Source organism: Cupressus sempervirens, chromosome 9, assembly GCF_028749045.1.
Source record: "Cupressus sempervirens isolate cs-2001-9-10 chromosome 9, ASM2874904v1, whole genome shotgun sequence".
In the NCBI taxonomy this organism is placed as follows: domain Eukaryota; kingdom Viridiplantae; phylum Streptophyta; class Pinopsida; order Cupressales; family Cupressaceae; genus Cupressus; species Cupressus sempervirens.
Window position 1 is genome coordinate 349,680,802 of NC_143126.1, and position 27,431 is coordinate 349,708,232.

Consider the following 27,431-nt stretch of genomic DNA (forward strand, 5'->3'; position numbering starts at 1 on the left):
CAAAACTTCAAAATTCTATAAACTATATTTTTTCGCTTATAATGACATATTGTTATTACAAAGCTGTATCTGCTTGCATCCTAAGAAGCAGCATCAAAGTTCGAACGAAACGGAGGAAAGCTTTTGTTTAAGCATGCATTCCCATAAATTTTAACATAACAAGAGCTCGAGTATCTGCCTTTGCAATTAATGATTTATATTTTAATAATAGAATAAAAAATTATTTAAACTTTAGATCATATGAATGCAAAGAAATACAATTTTTAAAGACATACAATGTTTTTGAAAGGAGAAGTTATAATAAATTTTAACTTCACTTCTACAAAACAATGTGGTGACTAGCCAAAGTTTAAAAATATACAAATCAATGTAATGCAATGTAAAATCATTAATAAATATTTTGAAATTTGGATTAATAGATTTTTAACAGAAGAAATTTTAGATTTATAAAGTTTTATTACATAAGTCAAAATTTAGAAATTAGATAAAGGATTATTGATAAAATTATATTAATATATGCTAAAGTTCATCTATATGTATTGCATATAATTTTACCATTTCATATAAAACAATACAATTCTTAATGACAATAGTATATTTTTATAAACAGTCAAATTTAAGAATTTACAATGATGATTGATTTATATAAAAATAATTTTAAATATATTTATTTTTTTAATTATTTTCAAAATTAAAAAAATTCTTTAAAATGTTGATATATACTCAACAAATTAATCTTTAAATTTTATTATCTCACGTTTTTAATAATATAAAATCCAAATTAATACATTAACTACAGTAAATTATATACTTCATAACAAAATAATTATTGGGGACACTATTTACTAAATCAGTTTTAAAATATTAATTAAACCCATAGTGGCAAATTTAATGAAATGAAGTACAAATTTCTCGGGAGTCGGCTATATAGCCTTCTGCGTTGTTGTTATCTCCTTGGCCGACCCACGTCATTTCCTCCAAACAGTAAGACGCATTTATTATTAGAACATAATTGCTGTACTTTTTACTGCTTTTTCCAATTCCAAAAAATTCTATTTTTGCCCAGGCAATTGGCTACGGGCCAATCACAAATAAGAAATTCTGTATATGATAAATGATTTATAAAATACTCCATCTAAAACTTTGGCTTGAATCGATGTTTTACTACTATACGGAAAATAAAGAAATAGGCAGGGGTGAAACGAAAACATTAGATCCCTGCCTTATAAAGGCGGGGACTAATACCTGATCCTATGTTTTTTTCTTTTTTAAGGTTAATTTACCATAAAAGGATGTCCAACAACATAAACAGCATAGAATACATCCAGTTTCCTTAAGCTAAGCTTTCATTCACCTTAAATGCCAATATTTGAACATTTTGCCAACTTTGTGTATTTTGACTAAGGATCAGCTGATAGGACCAAAAGCGTGCTGTGCTTGGAGAATTACTGAGCGCACTTCAGAGAATAAGAAAACACCAAAAACATAGAGCTGTAGAAATTTAATCGGCTCTTACTATCACCCCCTGCAGCTTCCCATGAAAGAACCGATGGAGGCCCAATCTCCCCTAAACAGAACATTCCTGTTATTGGTGCATCCGGAAAGTTTTGAGAAAAAATTGAGCTTTCAACATTTGGTTCACCAAAAAATGATTCTCCACGGCCATTGCAAGCAAACAAGAGTCCACCAAGTACTTTATTATTATACTGCATTGATGTACTGGCTACCATTTCAATAGTGGTTGCAGGATGAACTCTGTCAGAAATGAAAGGATTTCTCAACTGTTCACGCACTTGTTCAAGTGCCAAATTTGTAGAAGCCTTTCCAGTCACTGAGTCTGTTCTATAAAACCGAAATATATCTCCAGTCTTGATTCCTTCCCCTTCAACAAAAAGGTATTGTTCATCGGCACTGTAATAAATTGAAAAGTGTGTTAACGTAGAAGTGTGATGCAAGCATATGAATTGAAATATGAGTGTATGTAAGAGTGGCAATTACAATTTCTCTTTTAAACAAAAGATCGATGATATTCAAAGAAGAAAAAAGTACAGACTAAAAATACAAAGCTGTGCCTCAACATTGTTTTTCAAAGTTGCATGGATGCAGATACGTACACCCAATATGTATATGGCTGGATATGTGTAATGTCCCTATGCATTCTTAATTGATTTCTTATGATTCAAATAATGAGAATTTTCTTTTAAGTCAAACTTGTATACGATTCTTGGGTGTATGTCTTAGTTTTGTAACACAATAAAAATATTAATTGACAATGGAGGAATCGCTCAAACTGATTTCCAGAAATTCTATTATCAAACCATAATTCCGATATAAGTCTCTGATAAATGGTGAGAACAGAGTAAATTATCTTAATCAACTATTATTGATTATGTGACCTTATAGATAGAATGCCTCATTCAATGAGTAAAAAAAATATTTTCCTATGAAACAAGGAAATAATCTGAAGTGGTAAACATATCTTATGTATTACTCCAATCTGAATATGGGATTTCTGCGTTGAATCTTGTTGGGTTGGCATAGATATATATATGAACACCTATTCTTGATGTCTGGAGGTTCCGAATGGTCTAGAAAGGGACTGAACGTGTTGTTAATACCTTGGTTGTTGATTATGAAATGCTAATTGATTGTAAAACTGATACTGGAGTATCAGTTGTAACTAGGTGACATATATGTGTGATCAACTCTAACCTTTCTGATGTCGGAAGAGTTAGTTTCCTCTTCCTTGTATTTTCGCTGATCCAATTTTATTCACTGCTAAATATTTATTATTGCTGCATACGCCAATGTACTGACTTCTGAGCAGAATTTATATTCTGTTTCTGCCTACTTTCTGAAAGAGGTGGATGGATTGGATCAAAGACAAACACGAATGCAACAATAAATAGTCAAATCAATAAGCAAAACACAAAGACATCAAGCTGTGCTACAGCACTTCATACTCTTTTAACATAACTAAAATCTATTATCTTTCCACTCATAATCTACAATAAGAAACCCAAAATGGGCTCTACTAATCACAGGCCCAATCCATTATATTTATAAGCAAATGCATATTTAATGCTGTAGAAAAGATTTGGCAATATAACTAATGCTGGACGGTGAGACTGGTGTGTTGGCCGGTGCTTGGACAGCTGAGGACAGCTTTGGACGACTACTTGTCTGTTGCTGATGGCTATTTGTCTGTGGTTGTGGACGGTGGGAGAAATTAATATTGCCAACACTCCCCCTTAATTTCTTCCACTAATGCTACTGCATTTATATTGTTTTCCCTTGTCAAAATTACTTTGAGTTTTACGGCTTACCCCTAACCAATGTAAATGGTTTCTAGCTGACCAAAAGCTATGCATTTGAATGGTTTCGGCTAACCATGAACCTCACAAAATAGTCGTTACAATTGACCACCAAACATCACAAAAATGGTTTCAAATTACCACTAACTCTCATGATGGGAAAACTATCATCACTTTGGCTTTTCTCCTTCTTGACCTGCATCAAACTGATTATTGAGTCCATATAAAAAGAAATCCATCTACCGAGATACATGGGTACCCAGCCGTTGTACTTACTAGTTCTATAGGAATCTTTTTCACATACATGGTTCATCAATATGTCAAACCAAAAACCTTTGAGGTGTCAAGCACAACTGATAATGCACCCCATACATCCACATAGCCCATTAACAATCATTACTAATTCAATTTTCATCACTTGGTTGGGGAATATCAATGCAACCGAGTTCTATTACATGACCACTATCAAGCACAACATATCCTTCACAATTAGACAAACAAATTCTCACTTCCAATCCCAACACTTTTATCCAATCAACACACACACAGACCTTTGAATCATGACAACCAACTCACCACCAATACAACCTACTTTTACTTACTGCAACCACAACTAACTTCAATAACTATTCAATAACATCAAACACACATACTTAAAACATAGACATAATAAAAATTTCCATGATCAATATCTTCCATGCCATGTGTATGCATTCTCTAGCACTCCCGCTTGCACAGAGATGCTCCAAATATATAAATGACAGTGTCACACAACACTAACTCAAACACACTTCAACTTTAACTTCCTTCTTTTCATGACTTGTCTATTTCTCATAGCAGTCTCTTGATTCATTCTTCTCTTTATTCTTGCAGAAAATAACTTCAAATGTCATTGCCTGTTGGGCTACGATGCCACAACATTCTTCACCAGTTCTAAACTCGTCGAGTTCTCCACGATTTCTACGATCATCTCCCATTAGCTCTAATACCACTTGAAAGAGATGGATGGAGTGGATCAAAGACAAACACGAATGCAACAATAAACAGTCAAATCAATAAGCAAAACACAAAGACATCAAGCTGTGCTACAGCACTTCATACTCATTAAAATAACTAAAATCTATTACAAATCCTTAGAATGTTACAGCATTCTTTCCACTCCTAATCTACAATGAGAAACCCAAAATGGGCTCTACTGATCACAGGCCCAATCCATTATATTTATAAGCAAATGCATAGTTAATGTTGTAGAAAAGATTTGGCAATATAATTAATGGTGGACAGTGAGATTGGTGTGTTGGCCGGTGCTTGGACGGCTGAGGACAGTTTGGACGAATACTTGTGTGTTGCTGATGGCTGTTTGTCTGTGATTGTGGACGGCTCTACGGCTGTGGACGGTGGGAGAAATTAATACTGCCAACACTTTCCTCTACGTTGGATGCCTAACGTAATGTGCTCTATTTCAATTTATATCTGCATGAAGAATACAATGCATTGCCTTCTCTATTGCTCGGATATCTTTTATTTGGTGATTCTCCTATGTGCACTGAAGCTGCACGTATTGATTTCTCAGAAACTATCTATTATATCCCCCCCGTCTCCCTAAGTTGTATACATCCACATATATCTTATAATGTGAGTGGTTCCACCCGTTAACTATGAAGGGATGTATCATTCCCTATATGTATCAAGGATTGTAGTTAGTTTCATTACTAATTAACTGGTCCAACTCCTTCATTTCATAGTTATTTGCCCCACACAATACACATGAATCTGCAAACTGTTCTCTCCACGTAGTTTTTGATAATGATATTAGTTATGGACTACTTCGACTATAACTATTGGGCAGCAACGTCTGATTGAACCATCTCTTGCTACGCTCAGTCGTTGTTCGAGTACTATTTCTTAACTTAACAATCGTTTGGGATTGATATTATACTCAGCATTTAATAGCCGGCAATCCTACGTTCAACATATGTTTTCTTGCTTTCATCTGTTCAAGCGTAGATGAATTATTTCTTGAATAGTTTATTAGTTAATATTTACGACCATGATATTTTGGTTGACTTAGTTAATGATTATATAGTTAATGATGAGATGATTTATATTTGTATTCGAATCATGAGTTTGGCTATGAAATAATTACATTAAAAATATTATCATATTTATTTATTTATCTATATAATTTTTGACAAAGTATGCTTTATTATTTGTCAAGTTATGGTATAATATCGTATTAGCAACATATTATTAATAATTGGTCAAAATATATATATTTTATTTGTTATTTAGTTATTAAGATATAAATATTATTGTTACACAAATAATATATTTATTATGTTATACTATATCATATTATTACTATTTATTAATCATTTAGATATTGTATTTATTATTTAAATATTGTGTCATTTTAAATTAATTTGACTTTTGAGATTGGGGATATCACAATATGGCATTAAAAGAAATGCACACATATTTAACACATTTTTCAAGTTATCAAATGAGATTAACATTACCTCAAAAACTATATTGACGCATAAATGTTACATAAAAATTTATAAGCTAATTTAACACTTCATGCAAAATAGTAGAGTTCCATTAGAAGATAACCCAAACAAACAGATTGCTAAAATAAAAATACATTTTTTTTTTTCTCATTTGGCACAGGGTTTGTTTATACCAATTGAAATAATAAATTGCATTAATGAAATTTTTCAAAATAAAATTTGGGAAGATCTACATCAAATCTTTTTTTTTAAAAATAATCAAAGTATTCTGTATGGTAGGAAAATCAAGGTTTTTAGATAGACATGGGTGCAATATTTGACATGTATCTAACCAATATCGGATATGTTTCAAAATTGGAGACGGGGATATCTGTGCCCAAGGAGGGACGGAGGAGTTTCTGGCAACTCTATTTTTTCCTAGAACCGGCAAGAGAAGATACACATTCATAACTATGCACAACTCATGATTCAATGCCCTTTCAAAATAGACTTTAACCTATCAAGTGATAAAATAATCTCACCATATTGATGACAACAATAAATTGTTAACTCTCAAGACAAAAAAGTGGGTGTGGAAGTGTCAAGTTTGCAACAATTCTTTGGAAAGTCCAAACTGGTAACTTTTCTGCTCAAATTGGTCATTATTGAAGCCCATTTTCAGTGGTGGTGGTTAAATTTCATTAAGCCTCTCAACCCAAAATCTAGTGATGGGCATGTATATGTTCTGATTGCCATGGATTATTCCATGAAGTGGATTGAGGCCATCCAACAAATTGGGATACTTCAAAAGCAGCACGTGATTTCTAAAAGATGATATGTTCTCATGCTTTGGAGTAGCACACAGGATTGTAACTGATAATACATTGTAAGTTCCCCTTTTTACGATATTAGGACACTACAGGAATTACCATATTCCTTCTATAATTGTACTAGTGTAATGTGATATGAATGCAAGAATGATGAAAATATATATGACTGATAATTCCAAATGCTAAAATGAATATTCTGAACTCGTGAATTAATGTCCAAATGTGGTGTATTATGTAAGCAATGTATAATGAGTAATACAATGAATTATGAATATGAATGGAGATGGAATAATATGTTTATTTACACTTGTAATTCAAATGCCACAATGGAATACAAAGAATCTTACAAGGCTGTGTGTAGTATCCTCCCCTATTTTTTCCCAAATAAAGAAACTTGCAAGCTACTTTATGATATCAATTGATTTGCTTAATAACTCAACATAGCATTTTTGTCAACACTTGGCGCACATACTACAGTATATAGGAAAATCTGAAACTTCTTACTTGCTAATTAAATATTAATTTTTTGCCATGTAAATGTGCTCATACAATTGTTTAACATGCTGCAACAAATATCAGTCTCGTATTCAACAACTACAATGCAAAAGTATAAAAATTTGACAGAAGAAACCTGGAATTAGTTGCTGTAGTATTTTTGCAGATGTAGTTGGCAGCCTTCCAAACCCTCAAATCAACAAGAATAAACAATAAACTTGTTGCAAATACTGTTCACGCACTGTAGCAAAACACTATTCACGCGCACTATAGCAAAAACACTATTCATGCGCACTGTAGCCAAACACTATTCATCCACACTGTAGCAAAAACACTAAATGAAACTCAGTGTGTTTGGAAACACCGTTAATCCTCCTGACTGTGTCTTTCAACAGCGAAGAGAATGCTAGCAAAGAGGGATTCCGTCCTCCAAGCCCGATAATCAGATATTCAGCAACATAACATTAATCCTCATCCAAGCATACTTAAAAGAAGCTCTTCCATTTCTTTTATAGTGTTCTCACAAGAGCTCAATCCTTCGTTTTCTCAATGTGGGATAAAACATAACTCCCTTTATGTAACTTATGTCTCCAATGTGTTATAAAATAAAGGGGACTCTTTTAATTTAAATATTTTCCACAAACTATGGTCTATGCATTAATAAAGTTAAATATTTAAATATAACTTTATAAAATAGCTTTATTAATGCATAACAAATCTTATCAATGACAAACAAGTCTTTTTGTCGATTTTAAACAATTACCATCGACATACCACTGCCACTGGATGTCCGACCATGTCCAAGATGACTTACTATAAATAGTAAGTATACCCAAACTTGCCTCAAACCCCTCAGAAAGACCTACAACTGAAACTATCTACGCCAAATGGCCTCTAAGTCCCTTTAATGTCCTGGTTAGCCTACGGGACTGTGGGGAAATAGGCTAATGACAACATCATGCTATGAATGCTAAAAAAGGGGCATTACACTGTGACTGTCCCTGATATGACAATATATAATATGCACATACCTGCAAGTTGTCTCTGATAGACAATGAATTATGTGCAACTATGACAGGATGATCAATGGGCAAGATGTCGTATCTAACATTCTTTATATGATTGTGCAATCTGCTATTCTTGAGCCATCTTTGATATGCTAATATGATTTATGCTCTGTAAATGTGCCATCTCTGATCTTCAGTGTAATACTTCCCCCTTCAAATATAGAGTTGCAATAGCAACCAAGACGCTCAATAAGCGAAGTCCACAAGGGAACAATTTATGAGATCAATTTTCAATACACCCTCCTCATAGCCAATCAGCTTTGGTTATTTTAAATTTATAAAATTTGAAAAGGCACAATGAACCACTGCCACCTTTAGTTTATCTTTACTGCCATGATCAATGATAAACATAGTGATTAGACTGGCTGTTATGACCACCTTGTTCTATAATAACAATGTGATTAAGGATTAACCATATGTAATGAATAGAATAGCCAAGTCCAATTGAAGCTAAGTATCCATTGCTTAGACATTTTAATTACTCATAATAATCATCTCAATTATTATGAGTAACCATTATAACCATGAATTACTGATTATTCATGGATCAGCAGTGATACCTAGTCATGGATCATAATGATGCCTTCGCTGAATATGATATTGAAAACCTACGCTGCCCAAGGACGCTTTTCCAACACTAAGCCCCAAGTTTTGGAAATGGGACAGTCTTGGTGACGAGGAGACAGTCAGGGATGTTTCCAAGCCATCCCCACCTAGGCAAGAAAATTGGAAACGCATCCCCAAAACTTCAGAAGCAGTCAATGCATTTCCAGCTAGCATTAACCATCCTAGGGACTGCATAGCCATTTCCCATTTGTCCCGAGGACGACATGAAGTTTCCAATTTCAAAATGAAACTTAATTAAAAAATTTAATAAATGGTGATGTTTTTCCATTTGTGGACCCCATGCATTGTAAGTCATTAAAATAATAAAATATGTTATGTTTAGTATAACATATGTTGAAAGTATACTTTTTTGGAAGTCATTAAAAACTTAGCACTTTTTGGAAGTCATTAAAAACTTAGCATCCAACTTTGACTGAAAATTCAAACTTATGTTCAAAAAATCAGACCTCAAAATGATTGTAAATTTGATTTCTGTTTGATATTCATATGCATACCTGGAAATGACTGTCGTTGGGTTGAGGAATACTTAGATCATTTCCAACTCTGAGAATGCTCTAGTAGCAGCAATACACACCCAAAAATACATTGTTGCAGCAGATTACTGCACAGACAAAATGGCCGCAAGCTATCTAGGAATGAATTGGCACAATAAATTCAATACTTCTCCAAAACCACAAGCAAGGGCTATAAACATATCGCCAATTATGGCAGATAGATTCGTCCAATACCCAAAAGAAGAATGATTCTCTCATTTGCTTCATCTCATGTCATCCTATGTTTCTATTCTTGAACTACAGTATTCTTAGATGATGATTCAATTTAAAGATCGTCTTGGAAACCTGTTTTGCCATCCCTCCATACCGAAAACTCAAGGTAACATAGACTGAAACATAGTGTTGTATGAGTATATCCATCCTTGATAGAATGATCAGATGATAGATGTTATAGCATATATGCTAAGTTGCCGAATCATGGGACTTTTTTAGGCGATTTTGAGTATGAAACGTAACAAAATCTGATTTTGATACAAATCTCCTATGCATACACATCTAGGATTTGTGTTTTGACATCCAAAATGTTTAGTGATTCTAGTTTGATCTTTTAGATACTTTTAGGACCTAGACAGCTGATTGGTGAACCTTGACCTTACCTATCATGAGATTCTCGCTTATCTTTCTGATACCAAAACTTGAATTTAAATTAGATTGATATATTTCAAATTTGAAATGGTTTTGTTTAGCATATGTATAATATGATATTCAATTTCATCAAAACCTCCATAGTAGCTGTAAAGAACCTAACTGGCTCACACCAACAATACTGAAGTACATGTTTTGAATGGTTTATAAATTTGCAACTCCTTGGTTTTTGGAAATACAAGCACAATATCTAAAATAGAAACCACCTCAAAATAGACTTGCTAAAAATAGCAAGTAAGCCTCAGACACCCTCAAAACATACTGCTAGCTCATGAGGGTTGCCATGATGAATTGACTTAGCCAATTGTAGGAGCCTGCTAAGAATGGAGACATTACAGTAATCTCCCCAAGATTGCTTGTCCTCAAGAAATCTTAGTAAGACAACAAACTCCAACCTCTACCAGCAACCTATAGGAAAATGCGTGTAACATCCCTGTCATCACCAAATAGTCTCCATACATACAACATTATCTGTAATATACCCATTTTTGTTAGTATCACAGTTTCAAGGATTAGCCTATTATTGTGATCCTTGTAGCCTAATTATTGTGGATAGAGGGTCTTCTGAGGTAGTGGCTTGGCTTGGAAAGGTCTTGTCTTCTCTACAATTTAGTAAGTTATAGGTTGGTTTTCATTTGGCTCAGAATGGACTTTGTTTGGGCTAATTTTTGTGTACTTACTATTTGTTGTGAGTTGGGTGTTGGTTGCGATGGACCCTTTCTATTATTGGAAATTGCATTTAGTCACATGGAGAAATAATAGGTGACTCCCATTTCAAATAACATATTTAAATGGTGAGTATTTTGGGAGTTATTATATTTTAGTGGCCAAATTATTATTAAATCATTAATGGCTTATTATAAAGTGATAATTTAACTTTATAATTTCACTTAACTTGAGGATTGAGTCATCATTGGAAAAGGCCATTTATTTAATTAATTATATGCCCAAGCCAAGTATTAAATATTTAACTTGATGCTGTGTGGGAAAGTTTCTAGAGCTAAGTACTTTTGGGAAACTTTCACAGTTTTGAAGTTGAGTTCTTTTGGAAACTTTTATCAACAAAACATTATAAATATGAGCTCATTTCATTGGAAAAAACACGCTTGGATATTTATTTGCTTTTGTTGCCTTTGTGGTTTTTTCTGAGGTTAGATGATTTTTGTGACCCTTAGTTAAGTATAAGGGTTGAGTCTAAGATTTTGAGAAGTTCTAGGCAATTGTGCTTAAGTATACAATTGACCAACATCTCATACTATATTTGTTGTGGCTAAGGATAATTATATTGAAATTTATTAAACATTTGGTTGAGGGTTTGAGAAGTTTATGAGAATTCTGAAATTAGTGTTTTGCAATTTATGTTGAGGTATATAATTTGCATTTTCCTCCTACTATATTTTCTGTGGCTATGCAGAGGTTGATATTGGAATTTGCATTGCAAATTGGTGAAGTAATCTATTGTGAATTTAATTACACTTCTGAAACCATTTATGGTGGTGCGGTTTTCTGCAAAATATATCCAGTAATCATTTGGCAGTCCATGTGGGGATTTGTGGTTCAGTTTGCTGCTGTAGATGTTGGAAATCAAATCTCTAGCACTTGGGGTCAGTAGTTCGAAGGTTTTATAACCTTTCCTTTGGCTCGAGTTCCCATTTCCAGCCCTGCATAATTATTTTCTGGGCCTGCGATTTTTTGTTAATACCCTGTGATTTATATCAAACCCAACATTCACTGTGGTCAGGGCCGGCAATCACATTTTTGAGTGGTTATTGCAAATTGGAGGACCTGTGATTTTGGGCTAAGCTGAACTCCTCATATCCAGGCTAGTACAATTGGAGTTATTGGGATTGCCAGGCTATGTACTACGATTGTAATCAAGTTCTATTGATTTGGAAATTGAATAAGTTTAATGCAAACATTATCATTCTAGCTATCAATAGGAAGTTTCGCTTTTCCCCCTTCTTCTGCACCATCTAAACAACTCTGCCAAATATCAAGCTTAGGCATAGACAAACTTTGCACCCGGTAGAGATTGTGTACATGGAGATCGAATATGAAGTTGTATGCACTCCCTGCAATATATACCTTGCTGGAATCCTAATCATCACCAACAACCCCTACAAAAGACGTAGCTACAGGAGAAGCTTGTGCAATATGTGGTTCTGTGTTGCTCTCAAAAAATGCACTTATCCCAATTGTATCAAGTACACCTGTAACTGCAATGGATGTAGCCACATCATAATCTGTGGATATAGGAACATCACCGATCGCTGCTATAGGAAACTGAACTATGTCTGCAACTAGGCTAAACTATGCCCAGCTCCACTCAAGGTTAGTAATCAACATCAACCTCAAAAAGATGGTTGTTATAAGACAATGTTGCATCCATATCAAACATAGGATTGTCCACAAAGTGAACCTCAATGTTGTGTTGATTTGTAGTATGACATGAGGCATCTCTACATCACTCTCCTCATAATCAATAACAATATGCATGCTATCATGAGTGCACACATCAACAACCACATGTATACTGCTAAATACCTCAACAAATGTCTTAACTGGCATAGATGTAGCTGCTGATTTGACAGTGTCATCACATGCTCTCGGTCCCATCACTGCATCACCATCAAATGCATGATCTTGGGAACCCATGCCAACAATTGCATCATCCAACTACACTTGACATGAATTCCAATCACACTCCACATCCAAATCAAAAGGAATGTCATGCACATCCCTAGCTACTATTATATCAAGATGCGCCATCCTACTAGTTAGCTCTCGTGAATCCGATTGACTAGGCCCTTGACTCTCACGTGCAGGCCCACCCTTGGTATGCTCCTGCTTCTACACCAGGAATCTATCAAAATTAAGGTTATACTTGATTACTTGGTGTACAGCATCCTAGTCAATAAAGTGTGCTACCACATCATCTACGAAAGTTGCAGCCCCAGCCTTAGCCTCAGTAGTGAACGCATCCGTGTCAAGTCTCAAAAACATAGGCCTTTTTAGCTTATAATATGCACAAGCATAAACTAGTCCTTTCGATCATGTCATCGATCCTTATTGCCTTGGCTCTGCCTATCCCTTGCAAGCCTACCCCTAGTATGCTCCCGCATCTACGTTAGGAACTTATCAAAAGTAAGGTTTTGCATGATTACTTGTTGCAAAGCATCCCATTCAGCAAAGTGTGCTACTGCATCATCCACGAAAGGTGTGCAAGCCTTTGTGGCCTATCATATGTATGAGTATAACCAGTCCTTTCAACCGTATAATCAATCTTGACCTAGTCCTCTGCTCTAATCTTGTCACCAACTCTATACCTGTCATCAGCTCAAGACCTCTGTGAACTGACAAAATCATCTTCAGTACCTCACTCACTATGTTGCAACGTGTCAAAAAGTTGTTGCAACACCTCGACAACATGATGTTGCTCAACTAGCAGATCTCTAAAATTCTCACTAACCTCTCTATCAATCTCAAAACCGCTGCCAACATCTCTATAACTAGTATTAGTTGAACCTCCTAGACTGTCAACACCCTTGTTGCCCAAATTCCAAAACTAAATATCAGGTCCTCCATCACCAGATAGGTATGTGCGGCCTCTGTAGGCATAAAGTCTACTCTGAATTAATCTTCGAGCCATGTTGATACCCAATTCCTTGCAAGATGGCAAGAAACCACTCTGATACCACCATAAAGAACCCAACTGGCCCACACCAACAATACTAAAGAAGTATGTGTTTTAGATGGTTTATAAATTTGCAACTCCTTGGTGTTTAGCAATACAAGCACAATTCTGAAATATGGAGGCAATTATTTCCAACCAACATCTCTATAACTAGTATTGGTTGAACCTCCTAGACTATCAACACCCTTGTTGCCCAAATTTCAAAACTGATTATCAGGTCCTCCATCACCAGATAGGTATGTGCGGCCTCTGTGGGCATAAAGTCTACCCATAATTAATCTTTGAGCCATGTTGATACCCAATTCCTTGCGAGATGGCAAGAAACCACTCTGATACCACTATAAAGAACCCAACTGGCCCACACCAACAATACTAAAGAAGTATGTGTTTCAGATGGTTTATAAATTTGTAACTCCTTGGTGTTTAGCAATACAAGCACAATTCTGAAATATGGAGGCAATTATTTCCAACCAATAATGACAACTACCAAAATATGATTGGATTTGCAATTGAAGATTTGTAGATTACAATATTTGCAAAATGAAATTCACAACTTAAACATGAAACTGAAATGCTCAATGTAATACCAATTCATGGAATTCTGAGATTTATTGCAGTTAATCTTTATCAAATAAATTATTTCTTAATCAAACCCAAAATTACAACTATCTTATAAGAACTTGGTAACTTCCATGTCAATTTGCAATAAGAATAGTGCATTGTCTTCACACAGGCTTTTTCTAGAATTCCAACGTGACTAGTTTCCAATGCCGTGAGTTTTGTAGAATATTACACACAACCTGCAATTTCCAGCAAGGAATAACACATAGTGGGTGAGAAACAATCACCCAAACTTAGGTTTGACTATAGCAGAATGATGGTGTCCAATTTTGTCGATGAAGAAGATGCCTAGAAAGAGATGATGCAATGTCCAAAATGCAAGGGTGATACGCATGCCAATTTTGATATACTTAGCGTCAATAATTAGGAATGAAATTCACCCCAAATATAGACAATAAGTGTCCAACTAATGCAAAAATATACAACAGAAGATCGATGCTTAGACCAGAGGTGCAATGGCATCCAGGAATGGATGAATCTTGGCATCCAACAGTAGACAATGTAAATGCTACCTAGTAGAGATTCTTCACACCAAATACTAGAGACAACAAACACCACAACAGAGGTATAATCGCGTTTGAATGCAGACCATCAAGTACCAAATTGCAAAGAAACAATGTTGCCCAGATCAGATATTACAAGGCATCCAAATAGCATAGATACGTACGCCTAAATTCGCAGATGCAATCAAATTACCGGTAGAAAACCACAACAAACAGAAATATATGGGCACTCAAGATCAGAATTCTCAATCACCAAATTCTCCACACCAATCACCTTTCCAATTATATGAAGTACAGTAAGAAAGGTGCCAAAATGCATATTAGACCAACACTTTGCAGTAGATATAATTGAACATTCAAGAGACTCTGAATTCACTAGCAAGGAATCATTTCTTAGCCACAAAATGAATAGTAAGAGAAGTTGCCAAAATTAAGATTGGAAAAGCACAATTCAAATTCACTATACCTCAGCAATGGATTGAAAGCACAAAACCTTGCTTCAAAGCCTCACAAGAACTATCAAAAAGCAATAGATGATAGATGATCTATTTGCTTCATGAAGCCTTTCTTTTATAATGCAACTTGGCTTCACCAATACACCTTTCATTAAAGTTGCTTCAACAACACACCATTTAATTAGAAGCTTCCAACTGATCCTTTCAAATAAATAACTTTTAAGCACATAGCTTTGTGTAGACATTTTTCACTTAAGAGGCTTCTCATTTACAAAATCAAATTATAACATGACTAAGATAAAGTCCCCTTCATAATTTAAAGCCTAATTAATTACTTATTAAATTATAACTCTATGAATATGCTTAGTCCACTGCTGATGAAGATCATCTGCTAGTGCCTCCACCACACTATTAAAAATAGAAACCACCTCAAAATAGACTTACTAAAAATAGAAGCCTGCCTCAAGGACCCTCAAAACATATTGCCAACTTACAAGGGTTGTGATGAACTGACTTCACCAATTGCAAGACCCCACTAAAAATGGGGACATAACAGCCCTCCCTCCCTAAGATTGTTTGCCCTCAAGCAATCCTATTAACATCCCATAGGAAACTGCACGACATTCCTGTCATCACCGAACAATCTCCAAACATACAACATCAGAGTATACATCATAATCTGTAAAATTGCACTCAACACCTGTGTTAATAATGTCGAAATCAGAATATCACAAGGAGGCAACTCAATAGGAAGTTTCCTTTTGCCCTCTTCCTCTACACGAACTAAACAATCCTGCCAACTATTGAACTTAGGAAAAAGCGAACTCTGCACTCAGTAGAGATCCTGTACATGGGGATCATGTATGAAGTGTATGCACTACCCACAATATAAACCTCGCTATAATCTCAATCATCACCAACAACCCCTACAAAAGATGTAGCTATAGGAAAACCTGCTATAAAATGTGGTTCTCTACTACTCTAAAACAAATGTACTAATCCCAATTATATAAACAACACTTGCAATTGCAATGGATCTAGACACATCATAATCTATGCATACAAGAACATCACCAACTACTGCTATAGGAAAATGAACTGTCTGCAAATGGTGTAAACTGTACCTAGCTCCACTCAAGTGAGTGAACAACATCAACCTCAACACTATGCTGATCCGTAGTATGACATGACTATCCCTACACCACTCTCATAATCAACATGTGTGCTATCATCAATGCACACATCAACAACTGCATGCATATCGCTAAACACTTCAACAGATGACTCAACTAGTATGGAAGTAGTTGTTGATCTGATAGTATCATCACCTACTATCATTGCATCACCATCAAATGCACGATCCTAGAAATTCATGCCAACAATTGCAACATCCAACTCAACCGACATGAATTCCAATCATACTCTACATCCATCTAAAAAAGAATGTCCTACACATTTGTAGTTACCATTTGTATCAAGATGCACCATCTTACTAGCTACCTCTTGCAAATCCCACTGCCTAGGCCTCTATCTTTGAGGTGCATGCTTACCCCTAGTATGATCCCACTTCTACGTCAGAAATCTATCAAAATTAAGGCTGTACTTGATTACTTGATGCTGAACTGCAGATCATCCTACTCAACAAAGTGTGCTACCACATCATCCAAGAAAGGTGTGGTCTCAATCTAAGTATTGACTACATCTGCCTCAGGTCTTAGAAATGTTGGCCTATGTGGCCTATCATATGTACTAGTATAATCAATCCTGTTGATCCTATCATCAATCCTAACCCAACTCTCTTCTCTAGCCCTATCACCAGCTCTAAAAATATCAACTCAAGACCTATGTGAACTGACATAGTCATTTCTAGTGCCTCATTCCCTACTTTGATCTCTAGGGTGTGCAATATGCTTCAGCATGCTAGAAAGTCGCTGCAACACCTTGGCAACATGATGTTGTCCAGTTGCCAAATCTCTGAAAGTCTTGCTAGCCTCTCTATCAATCTCGGGACCAATGCCAACATCTCTATAACTAGTATTAGTTGAACCTTCCTAGACTATCAACACCCTTGTTGCCCAAACTCCAAATATGAATACCAGGTAGGTATGTGCGACCTCTGCGGGCATAATGTCTACCCGAAATTAATCTCCGAGCCATGTTGATACCTAATTCCTCGTAGGTTGATAGCAAACCTCTCTAATACCACTATGAAAAACACAACTCGCTTAAACCAACAATATTGAAGAAGTACGTGTTTCAAATGGTTTATAAATTTGCAATTGCTTGGTTTTCGGCAATACAAGCACAATACTATAATATGGAGGCAGTTATTTCAAAACAATAATGCCAAGTACCAAAATATGGTTGGATTTACAATTAAAGATTTGCAGATTATTACATTTGCAAAATGAAATTCACTACTTAAACATGAAATTGAAATGCTCAATATAATACCAATTCATGGAATTCAGAGATTTATTGTAGTTAATCTTTATCAAATAACCTATTGCTCAATTGAACTAAGATTCTAGAATTCCAACTATTTTGTAAGAACTTGGTAACTTCCATATCAAATTCGTAGTAAGAACTATAGAAGTTATGAAAACCAACTTCACAGATCGTCAAGAACACCTGCATGCAAATAACCTGTACTGAAGAAAAATTAGAAAAGGAAAAAGCAGATCTTGGAAAATCTCAACAGTGTGAGAGCGAAATTGTATTCCAAGTTATGAAAACAAAAAGTACAAAAGTTCAACCTTAAAGGTGAATGAAACACTAAAGGGAAAGAAAATTACATTTGTGCATTATAAATAATATAAAATATTAATTATATGCACCTAAGAGAAAGCTTAAGTAACTAGAGTAATAAACGACATAATTAATTAAATCAACATGATCTAATTAATAAGTGTAACAAATAATTACTTAACACCCCCCCTTAAGCGAAGTTGAAGAGCTAAGCTAACCTAGCAAAGCTATGAAAGCAGAAAAATGGGTCCTAACAACAAGGCCTGATCAGGTACCCAAAACAAGGAAATCTCTCTGTAAGACGGAGACAAAGGAGAAAACCCAGTGGGAAAAACTCCTCTCCAAAAAGAGATGAAGAAAAAAACAAAAAGAAAAGGCTCAAGAGATTCTCTTAAAACCATAAGTACAACACCCCCCATGAGAGAGAGAAGAGAATGATGAAGCCCCCCCAGAATGATGAAGCCCCTGTAGAAATGAGCGAACCAATGGAACTCCAATGCAGAAGAAACAAGGGCAAAAAACAAGGAAACCACTGGAAGACTGGAAGGCCTAACTGGTGCTCAAAGGAGAAAACATGAGGATCCAGAAAGGGAATCCCCAATTCAATTGTGCTGACACTACCATGAAGGAGGAGATGAATGTCCTCTGTAGAATCCTCAACAAGTACACCTGGAGGCTTGATGAATGGAGCTGGAGGGTCCAAGTAGAGCAGAATGAGAATCCTATTGAAGAGAAAAAACCTCAACTGGATGTGTTGTGGTAGTCAAAACAGTGATCTCGGGAACAATACAAAGGTTCAAGTGTCTTGACTGCACCACATGATGCTCTCGCAAAAGAGAAGAGTTGTGCTCTGACAGTGGAGATGGTGGACCAAAGTGCGAAAAAGTGTAGAGACAGGTGGTATGATCTATTGTCCCTGCAGCAATAAGGCCTCCTATTGTACTATCCTGAGAGAAGACTGAATTTGTTGTTAACTCATCTGTCTTCCCTAATCCACTGCTTGTAATCTAATAAATCGAGAGAAGGTTTGCAGACAAAGATGGAACATAAAATACATCATTGAATGTGCCACCTTGAATGCCAACTAAACCTTTCCCGCAAACTGTTAAGGCAGTGTTATTCCCCATGAGAATATGAGGAATGGGAGAAGCCTCAATAGTGGAGTGGACCCCTTGAGAAGATGCCATATGGTGAGAAGCACTTGAATCCAGTATACAAGTGACCTAGGAAGGAGATGCAATGGAAGCCCATAATGCATGACCCTATCCAAAATCCGGTGTAGACATCGAAGAGATGGAAGAAGACTGAAAGGCAGATCCCTATGAGGTAGAAGAGGATGGAGATGAAACAATGCTCTTCTGAAGAAGAGCTTGCAAATCTACAATTTGTTTCTCATAGCCATCAAATCTCTTCTGAAAACAATGTGACTCGTCATGAGGTCCCTTCCGACAATAGGACCAAGTAGGAGTCTCAGTCTTCTTTTTCTCCTTCTTAGAAGAAGATGGTGAACCAGTAGAGTGCTGAGAAGAGGAATCTAATATCTACTTCGGCTTCTGTGTATCCTGAGGTGACTTGGCAAGCAATGCCTGTGACTATGAACCTATAAGCGAATCCATCTGAGTGAGCTTGGGCTGCTCACAAGTTAACCTGTCATAGAATGTCTCAAAAGAGGGCATAACATGTCGTGCACCTAGAGCATCCATAGTGGAGTAGAAGGTAGAAGTGAAAATCTGATAAGGACCTCGAAGCTTTGAGAGTATCAGAAAGATACACTCATCTTCTGACTTTGTCTTTCTAGCAGCCTGTAAAATAGATCGAAGAGACTTGAATTTCATCAAGAAATCCTCAATGCTAGTGAATGATTCAAGAACCAAGGAGGTGAACTTTGCATCTATCTGTAGAACCTTGAACTAATTCATTGTGCCAAACAAGGTGGAAAACTTGTCCCACATAGCCCTGGGTGTATTCAAACCATCCAAGTGAAACAGTAACCCATCTGAAATATTCATTGCAATGAGGCCCACTGCCTCATCCATCTTATTTCGCTACATAATAATCTCATAAGGTCTCTATAGAACTGGCTGAGCCACATCAAGGCATGACCATAATGCCTTTGCCATAAGCAATTTGGTCATCTGTCCTTTCCAAGTATGGTAGTTGTGAGGTATAAGGCAAGCGACACAAGAGTCCGCCATTGAGAGAAGAAGACGGAAGTAGAAGGGTTGATTCTGAAGTAAATTACAGAAAAGAAAATGCTCCCCCCCACAACGTATAAATATTTCCCTTGAAAACCAAAGAAACAACTACTGAAAGCACAAAGAATGAGAAGAAAACCTGGATGCCAGATACAGAGAGGGAGGAAACTAAAGCCTCTACTTCAACGCCAACAATGGGAGCTCAAACGGCCTCATAACAAAATGAAGCCTGCATCATTGTCTCTGTCTTGGAACCAACTTTCCGGTGCTTCTTTTAGATCGAAAAAAGACCTCTGTATGCTCAAGTTATGGCCAAAAAATGAATTACACCTCCAAAAATTGAGCTCATTGGAAAAATACAGTCATGGCAAAAAATTTGACGGCCATATGGCCATCAACAACCCGTCACCTGAAAAGAAAACCCAACTGCCGGAAAATGACGTCAGCAACTGGAAAGTGACATCAACTTGCCAGAAAATGACGTTAGCAGCCGAAAAGTGACGTTAGCTTGCCGGAAAATGACGTCAGTAGGGGGCCCGGAAGATGATTTCAACACACCTAAGAGTGACGTCAACCATCGAGATAGTGACATCAACCACTGGTTGTGTGATGTCAGCTGCTGTAGAATAGTGGGCGATGGCCAAGCGAAGCTCCACCATCGGCGATGGCAAGCGAGCGTTGCTCTACGGCTGTAGTGACAGTCGAACTAGGCGGACGTGGCCGGATGGCGGCCCACTGGCGGCAATGGGGTGCAGACTGCACTGCGGTTGTGCGACCGATGGTGGAGGTGGTGCGGTTGGGCACAGGCGGCACTCCAACAGCGACAAGGTGGCCGCTGGGTGGAGCGGCTTGGACGGCCGAAATTTTTATTTTTATTTTTTCCATCTGTATAGCCCTCCAAGAGGCCAAATTTCTTTTTCCAGAAGCTACAATGTCCAAAAATAAAAAAAATTGTATGAATTTTTACTGTATCAGGCCTTCTGAGCATGATGGTTGCCTCTGTTTTTGCCCAAAGTGCCCCAAAAAAATGCACTTCCTCATGATTGAAGGAATAACCTCGAAAAAGCTAGGGTTTGTGTTTGCGAATCGCGGCTTCAAAAATATTCAAACTAGGAAGCAGTAGAGACGCTCTAATACCATGTAGAAGTTGTGAAAAGCAACTTCACAGATCGCCAAGAACCCCTGCATGCAAATAACCTGTACTGAAGAGAAACTAGAAAAGAAGAAAGCAGAACTTAGAAAATCTCAACAGTGTGAGAGCGAAATTGTATTTCAAGTTATGAAAACAAAAAGTACAAAAGTTCAACCTTAAAGGTGAACGAAACCGTAAAGGGAAAGAAAACTAGGCTTGTGCATTATAATTAATATAAAATATTAATTATATGCACCTAAGAGAAAGCTTAAATAACTAGAGTAATAAACGACTTTATCAATTAAATCAACATGATCTAATTAATAAGCGTAGCAAATAATTACTCTAACAAGAATAGTGCATTGTCTTCGCACGGGCCTATTCTAGAATTCCCACTAGCTTCTTTCAAATGTCATGAGTTTTTCAGAATAGTACTTACACAACCTGTGATTTTCGGCAAGGAATAACACCTAGTGGTTGAGAAACAATCGCCTGGATTTGGGTTTAATATAGCCGCATGATGGCATCCAATTTTGCCAATGAAGAAAACGCCTAGAAAGAGATGATACAGTGTCCAAAATGCAAGGGTGATGACCCACCAATTCTGATATACTTGTCATCAATAATCAGGAACGGAATTTGCCCCAAACAAAAAAATAAGTGCACAGCTAATTCAAAATATTACAACAGCAGATTGATGCCTAGACTGCAAGTGCAATTGCGTCCAGAAATGGATGAATCTTGGCATCCAATAGTAGTTAATGTAAACCCTACCTAGCAGAGATTCTTCACACCAAATCGCAGAGATAAAAAATTCCACAGCAAAGGTATAATGACATTTGAATGCAGACCATCAAGTGCCAAATTGCAAATAAACAATGTCACACATATCAGATCTGGTTTCCTTTGGTCATTCTTGCTTTAGGAATGGTTGATTTGATGCTGGACATTATAAATCCTACTTAGACTATAACTGGGCATAAATATTACCATGGTTTGCAGACATGGACTCAGAGAGTACTCATTAAGCCGAAAATTTTCAACTTGGCAAAAATGTGGTAGCTTTGAAAGTACTAAAAACTAAAATATCTTATAGAAATATATTTTGTTTTATAAAATTCAACTACACAATGTATTACACATCTCAAAATAGAAAATACAAGTTTTATAGAAAAAGCAACATGTGCATAATGCATTTTATCCAGCATTTCACATGCATCGACATATTAACCAATGTTTTTTGCGTCTATAAAAATACAAGAGTTACACTTGTGAAAACTCAAACAGAAAAAAAAAATAGAGAGAACTCCACAACTTGAGAGTACTCACAAAGTTCGCAATCTATGAATATAACTGTAGTGCATGAGTGTCTGCTATTGAAATTTTCCAATACTAGTCAGCTAGACAGGGAGGATATGTGTGGTGTTTGAGGGACTTTCCCTTCATTGTTTCAATATTCATATTGCCAGAAAGTGCAATGTTTGGGTGATTGGAAAGAGTTTCTGACATAATAGTTTTCTCAGAATCATGGATCAATCTATCTGCTTGTGCTGTTTGGCCTGGGAAAATTTCATGTGGTCAAGTGGCTGTCTTCTACATGTTTGGGTGGCAAATAGACAAAACATTGCTGAATGAAATCAGTTTTGATGCTAGGAAAGTTCCTACGTCCAATGTGGGAGCTAAGCATTGATTTAACCATCAAATGAGAGGATATCACTGGTGCTTATTCAACTGATTATAAACTGAGTGTGAAGGTCAGAAATCTGCTTCTTTAGTCTATTTCTGCTACTTCAGATGTCTCAATGACAATATATTATTACCTGTACTACTTTACCTCTGTTCATTGCTGGTTTAGTTATTTTCTGTTGTAAAGGTCAGAAACCTTTTACTATTATCTCTGTTATTTGTGGACAGCAAACTGAAGCTTCTGTTATAAACTCAATGTAATCTGTTGTGTAACAGCAGTCACTATTTAAAAGATATTGTTGTTGTCTGATGCTCAATCATTGCCATTACACGTATGAATGTCAACTATGGTCAAAAAACCTATGTCAGCTGCAAATAATATTGTAAAATAGTATATCAAAAGTCAGCAGAAAGATCTCAATTTCCACATTCAATATGAACTGCTTCATATTGTATTCATTAAGAGAGCAAAGAAATTTGGAAAATAATGGAAGGGATTCTTGAAAAGAAAAATGAGATGAACATTAAAAAGAAAAAATTCTCGAGTACTAGTCCTTTTTCTGATATGTGAAAATGTGCTTTTCTTAGCACATTATGGATAAATGGAACATTCTAAAACACTAATTATCAGGATTTACCCATTAACTTCATGAATCGTGAAGGGAATCATAGCCTTGTCCTTTCCTACAGAACACTTGCTCCTTTTTGAGACTCCAATAAACAATGCTTCACTTAAAATATCACCTCCCACCTGCCAAATTAGTCAAATATTATAAGGTAAACATAACAATCAATCAACACAAAAATGACCACATGTAAATAATTAGCATATTGAGGTCAAAGAGATATTAACCACCAAATTTTTTTTGGAGGGTATACATCATTGCAAACTTAAATGTAGTTGACAACATAATTGCATCAGCAGTGCAAACAAAAATGTTTATCAGAAATACAATTTATCAAACATGCTTCTCTAATCCAAAATCAAAGACAATCATTTGAAGCCTCAAAAATATTAATTGTGAACAAATTTGTATTGGAGTGTGTTATTTGGCATGCCCAATATATTCCATGACTTGCAGAGCTACAGAGAAGAAACAAAAAGGAGGGTAATTGAATACTATTTCAATAAGAAACAGTTTTTTGCCATATCATGTCACGTCAAAAAATTAGCATTCACTAAAGAGATAGGTCCAATATACATTTAGTAACATATATTTCCAAATAGAGAAAAATGGAAACTCATTTTTAAGGGACTTTAGGCATGGCAGAGTTGGTGGCCTTATTCACATTGGCAAGGAATATTATAAGCTAAACATAACAATCAATTAAGACAAAAAATGATCCCATTTTGGAGGGTATACATCATTGCAAACTTAAATGCAGTTGACAACATAATTGCATCAGCAGTGCAAACAAAAATGTTTATCAGAAATACAATTTATCAAACATGCTTCTCTAATCCAAAATCAAAGACAACCATTTAAGGCCTCAAAAATATTAATTGTGAACAAATTTGTATTGGAGTGTGTTATTTGGCATGCCCAATGTATTCCATGAATTGCAGAGCTACAAAGAAGAAACAAAAGGAGGGTAATCAAATACTATTTCAATAAGAAACAGGTTCCACGGGGACACGTCCCCTATGGTTTTGGGGTCATACCCATACTAGGGACAAAACGGGGATGCGGGGAAGGATTTTGGCCGTCCTCGGAGTCATCCCCTTTTTGGCAAATTCGGAAACATCCCCAAAACGACCATTTTTTTTTACAGGAAACTTGGGGAGGGCCAATAGTACAGGGGATGGCAAAAATTTTGCCGTCCCCTATCCATCCCCAAAACTGTTGGCCGTCCCCTTTTTCCAACCAATCTGGTAAAAGCAAAATGCCACCAAAAAACATTTTTTTCTAATTTTTGCTGTCCACGCGGCCCCAAGTTGTCTTAAAGACATAATAAAAATATGCAACCCATATATGGTCTATTAAAACACTAACTCTTCTAATCATTTTTAGATTTGACATACTCGCTAAGTGGAAGAAAAAAACATAAAAGTAGTAGCAGCAGTAAGGAAAGATTCTTTTTAGTGAGGCAAGATTGTGTTTAGTATTTACTAACTATTTTAGTTGGACTTCTCTTTATTTCATTCTGATTTCAGCATGGTACCTAGAGCCTTTAGGAATTTTGATTTTTGCTATATATGTATGTGATATTGACATATAATTATAATGGAAATATTTAGTATTTGCCATTTGATTAAATTCCATGTATTGATCTTCTAAAATGTCTATGGTGAATGGTTTATCAATGTTATGATACACATTCAAATTCTGTCTCTATATATATAAAAAAATCCCTTATGTTTTTAATCGTCGTCCCCTAAATTTTGGCTTTGACCCATACCCGTACCAGAAACACATTCCCGTCCCCTAAAATGTCCCCATCCCGGAAACTCCGTGGAGCATAGGTTTTATGCCATATCATGTCACATCAAAAAATTAGCATTCACTAAAGAGATAGGTCCAATATACATTCAGTAACATATATTTCCAAATAGAGTAAAATGGAAACTCATTTTTAAGGGACTTTAGGCATGGTGAAGCCGGTGGCCTTATTCACACATTTGCAAGGGTAATCATCTCAAAGCCTATTCTATGCATAATAAGTTTGGAACTATTAACAAAGCTGAGGCAATTGATTTGGAGAGATTGAAAGGATTATGGTGGAAAGAAGATATGTTTTAGTAAGAGGAGAATAATAGTTGACTCGCAATCAGAGTTGCAGCAACTCTTTCTTGGACTTGTGACTTGAAAAGTGATTCAAGGGTAAAACAGATCAACATTCTTATCACAAGGCCAACAAGGTAGCAAAAAAATTATCCAATGATGAAGGACTCTAGATGTATTTTCAAATGATCTTACGTCCAAAAATAAGTCCCTGAGTGGATTTGGAAAACCTGCCGATCAAGATTAATGATGAGATTTATCTCCCAGAGAGCTCATTTATACTAAATTACTCATGACCTAGAGGTCACAAAAGGACATTCAATTTCTTTTAAGTGGGCCATTAAAATTAAAAGTCTTCAAAAGAGGAAGCAAACAATGGTATTTGCCATTAATGCTAAAAAGGTGTAACAAATGAGGCACCTCAAGGTAGGATCCTGTGGGGAGAATGTGTGATGTAGTGATCAAACAAAGGATGCATTCATCAAGTGCTTTTTCTTTGATTTCAAATTTTCTTCTCACTTGCTCCATCTCTTGCCATTGTCCCAATTGTCACCCATATATCAGGTTCTTTCTTTCCTCCTTATCAATGAATGCATACAATGAAAAGAGTTCAACACCCCAAAACAATTGAGGATGTATTTATGATGGAAGCATTCAACCAAGCACCTGCTAGAGCATCTTTACAAGAGAATCCAAATTCTAAGCGCCCTTAACAATTTGAAATATGTTTTATTCCTACAGCATAAATTTTATATGATTGTTCTTCCTACAAGAGTTCAATTTTATTGAGGGAGGAATATAAATCACTATGAAATTAGAAAGAAAGTTAAGGAGAACATGGATCAGGAGCGTTTGACCAGCTAGGTAGGAAACAACTTATTTTGCTCACAATTAATATTGGTATCTAAAAATAAGGTGAAAAGTGTCTCATTATATCACTTCAAACGGGATAAGAATAGAATAAACCTATATTATAATTCCTCAAATAATTACACTAATATTTTCACTTTCTCTTTCTTTTTTACAGATTAAAGGGAGAAAATAACCATATAACCTAGACAAAATTATTTTCAATCCCTTTATCTCCTCTCATGTATTTTCCTAAAATGTTTGGAATTCGAATAGGGAGAAAGCAGCAGAGTTAATGGTAAGAAAACATAAACCCCAAATAAACACAAAAAATAAAACAGCAACCTAAAACAAATAATATGCACATGAACCTCATCATCCAAGTCATCTAGTACAGACTGTCCATCAAGCTCTGCAGGCATTCCTTCCTTCTTACATGTAAGCCAGGTAACAGTTTGCCTCTCCACGTCATCTTTCGACACCCTTACCGAGACAGTCTTGTAGGTTGGTCCTACTGGTGATATTCCTGCTGAGACTGCAGGGTTAAAGTGATTTCCTGCAGATTCTGCACAAAAATTGCATTGCTGTAAAGAAAATTATTTAACATGCAAGATACTCTCAAGTTCAAATATATAAAAGAAAGATAAATCTAATCCTAAGCAGACCTTGTTTAACATAAAACTATAATTGTAAGATTTTGGGTTCACTTGACAAAGAAAGTGCTCATGAAAACAGCAAAAACTTGTAAAACAGATTTTTTTTTAAAGTTTCTGGATTCACTTATAACAAAGGATCTGACATCTT

The 27,431-nt window shown here is 35.9% G+C and overlaps 1 protein-coding gene across 2 annotated transcripts in view; it reads right to left on the bottom strand.

Moving 5' to 3' along the window:
- Window positions 1–841: 841 nt before the first annotated feature.
- LOC149538750 (F-box/LRR protein) overlaps window positions 842–27,431 on the bottom strand; it is a 224,082-nt gene continuing 197,492 nt past the window's right edge. For both annotated transcript variants that reach the window (XM_089800074.1, XM_089800075.1), the window contains 3 exons: window positions 26,999–27,192; window positions 23,694–23,806; window positions 842–1,911 (listed from right to left, as the gene is read on the bottom strand). In XM_089800074.1, the coding sequence (XP_089656200.1) occupies window positions 1,446–1,911; window positions 23,694–23,806; window positions 26,999–27,192 (773 nt within the window). In that variant the 3' untranslated portion in view covers window positions 842–1,445. The remainder of the gene's footprint in view (window positions 1,912–23,693; window positions 23,807–26,998; window positions 27,193–27,431) is intronic.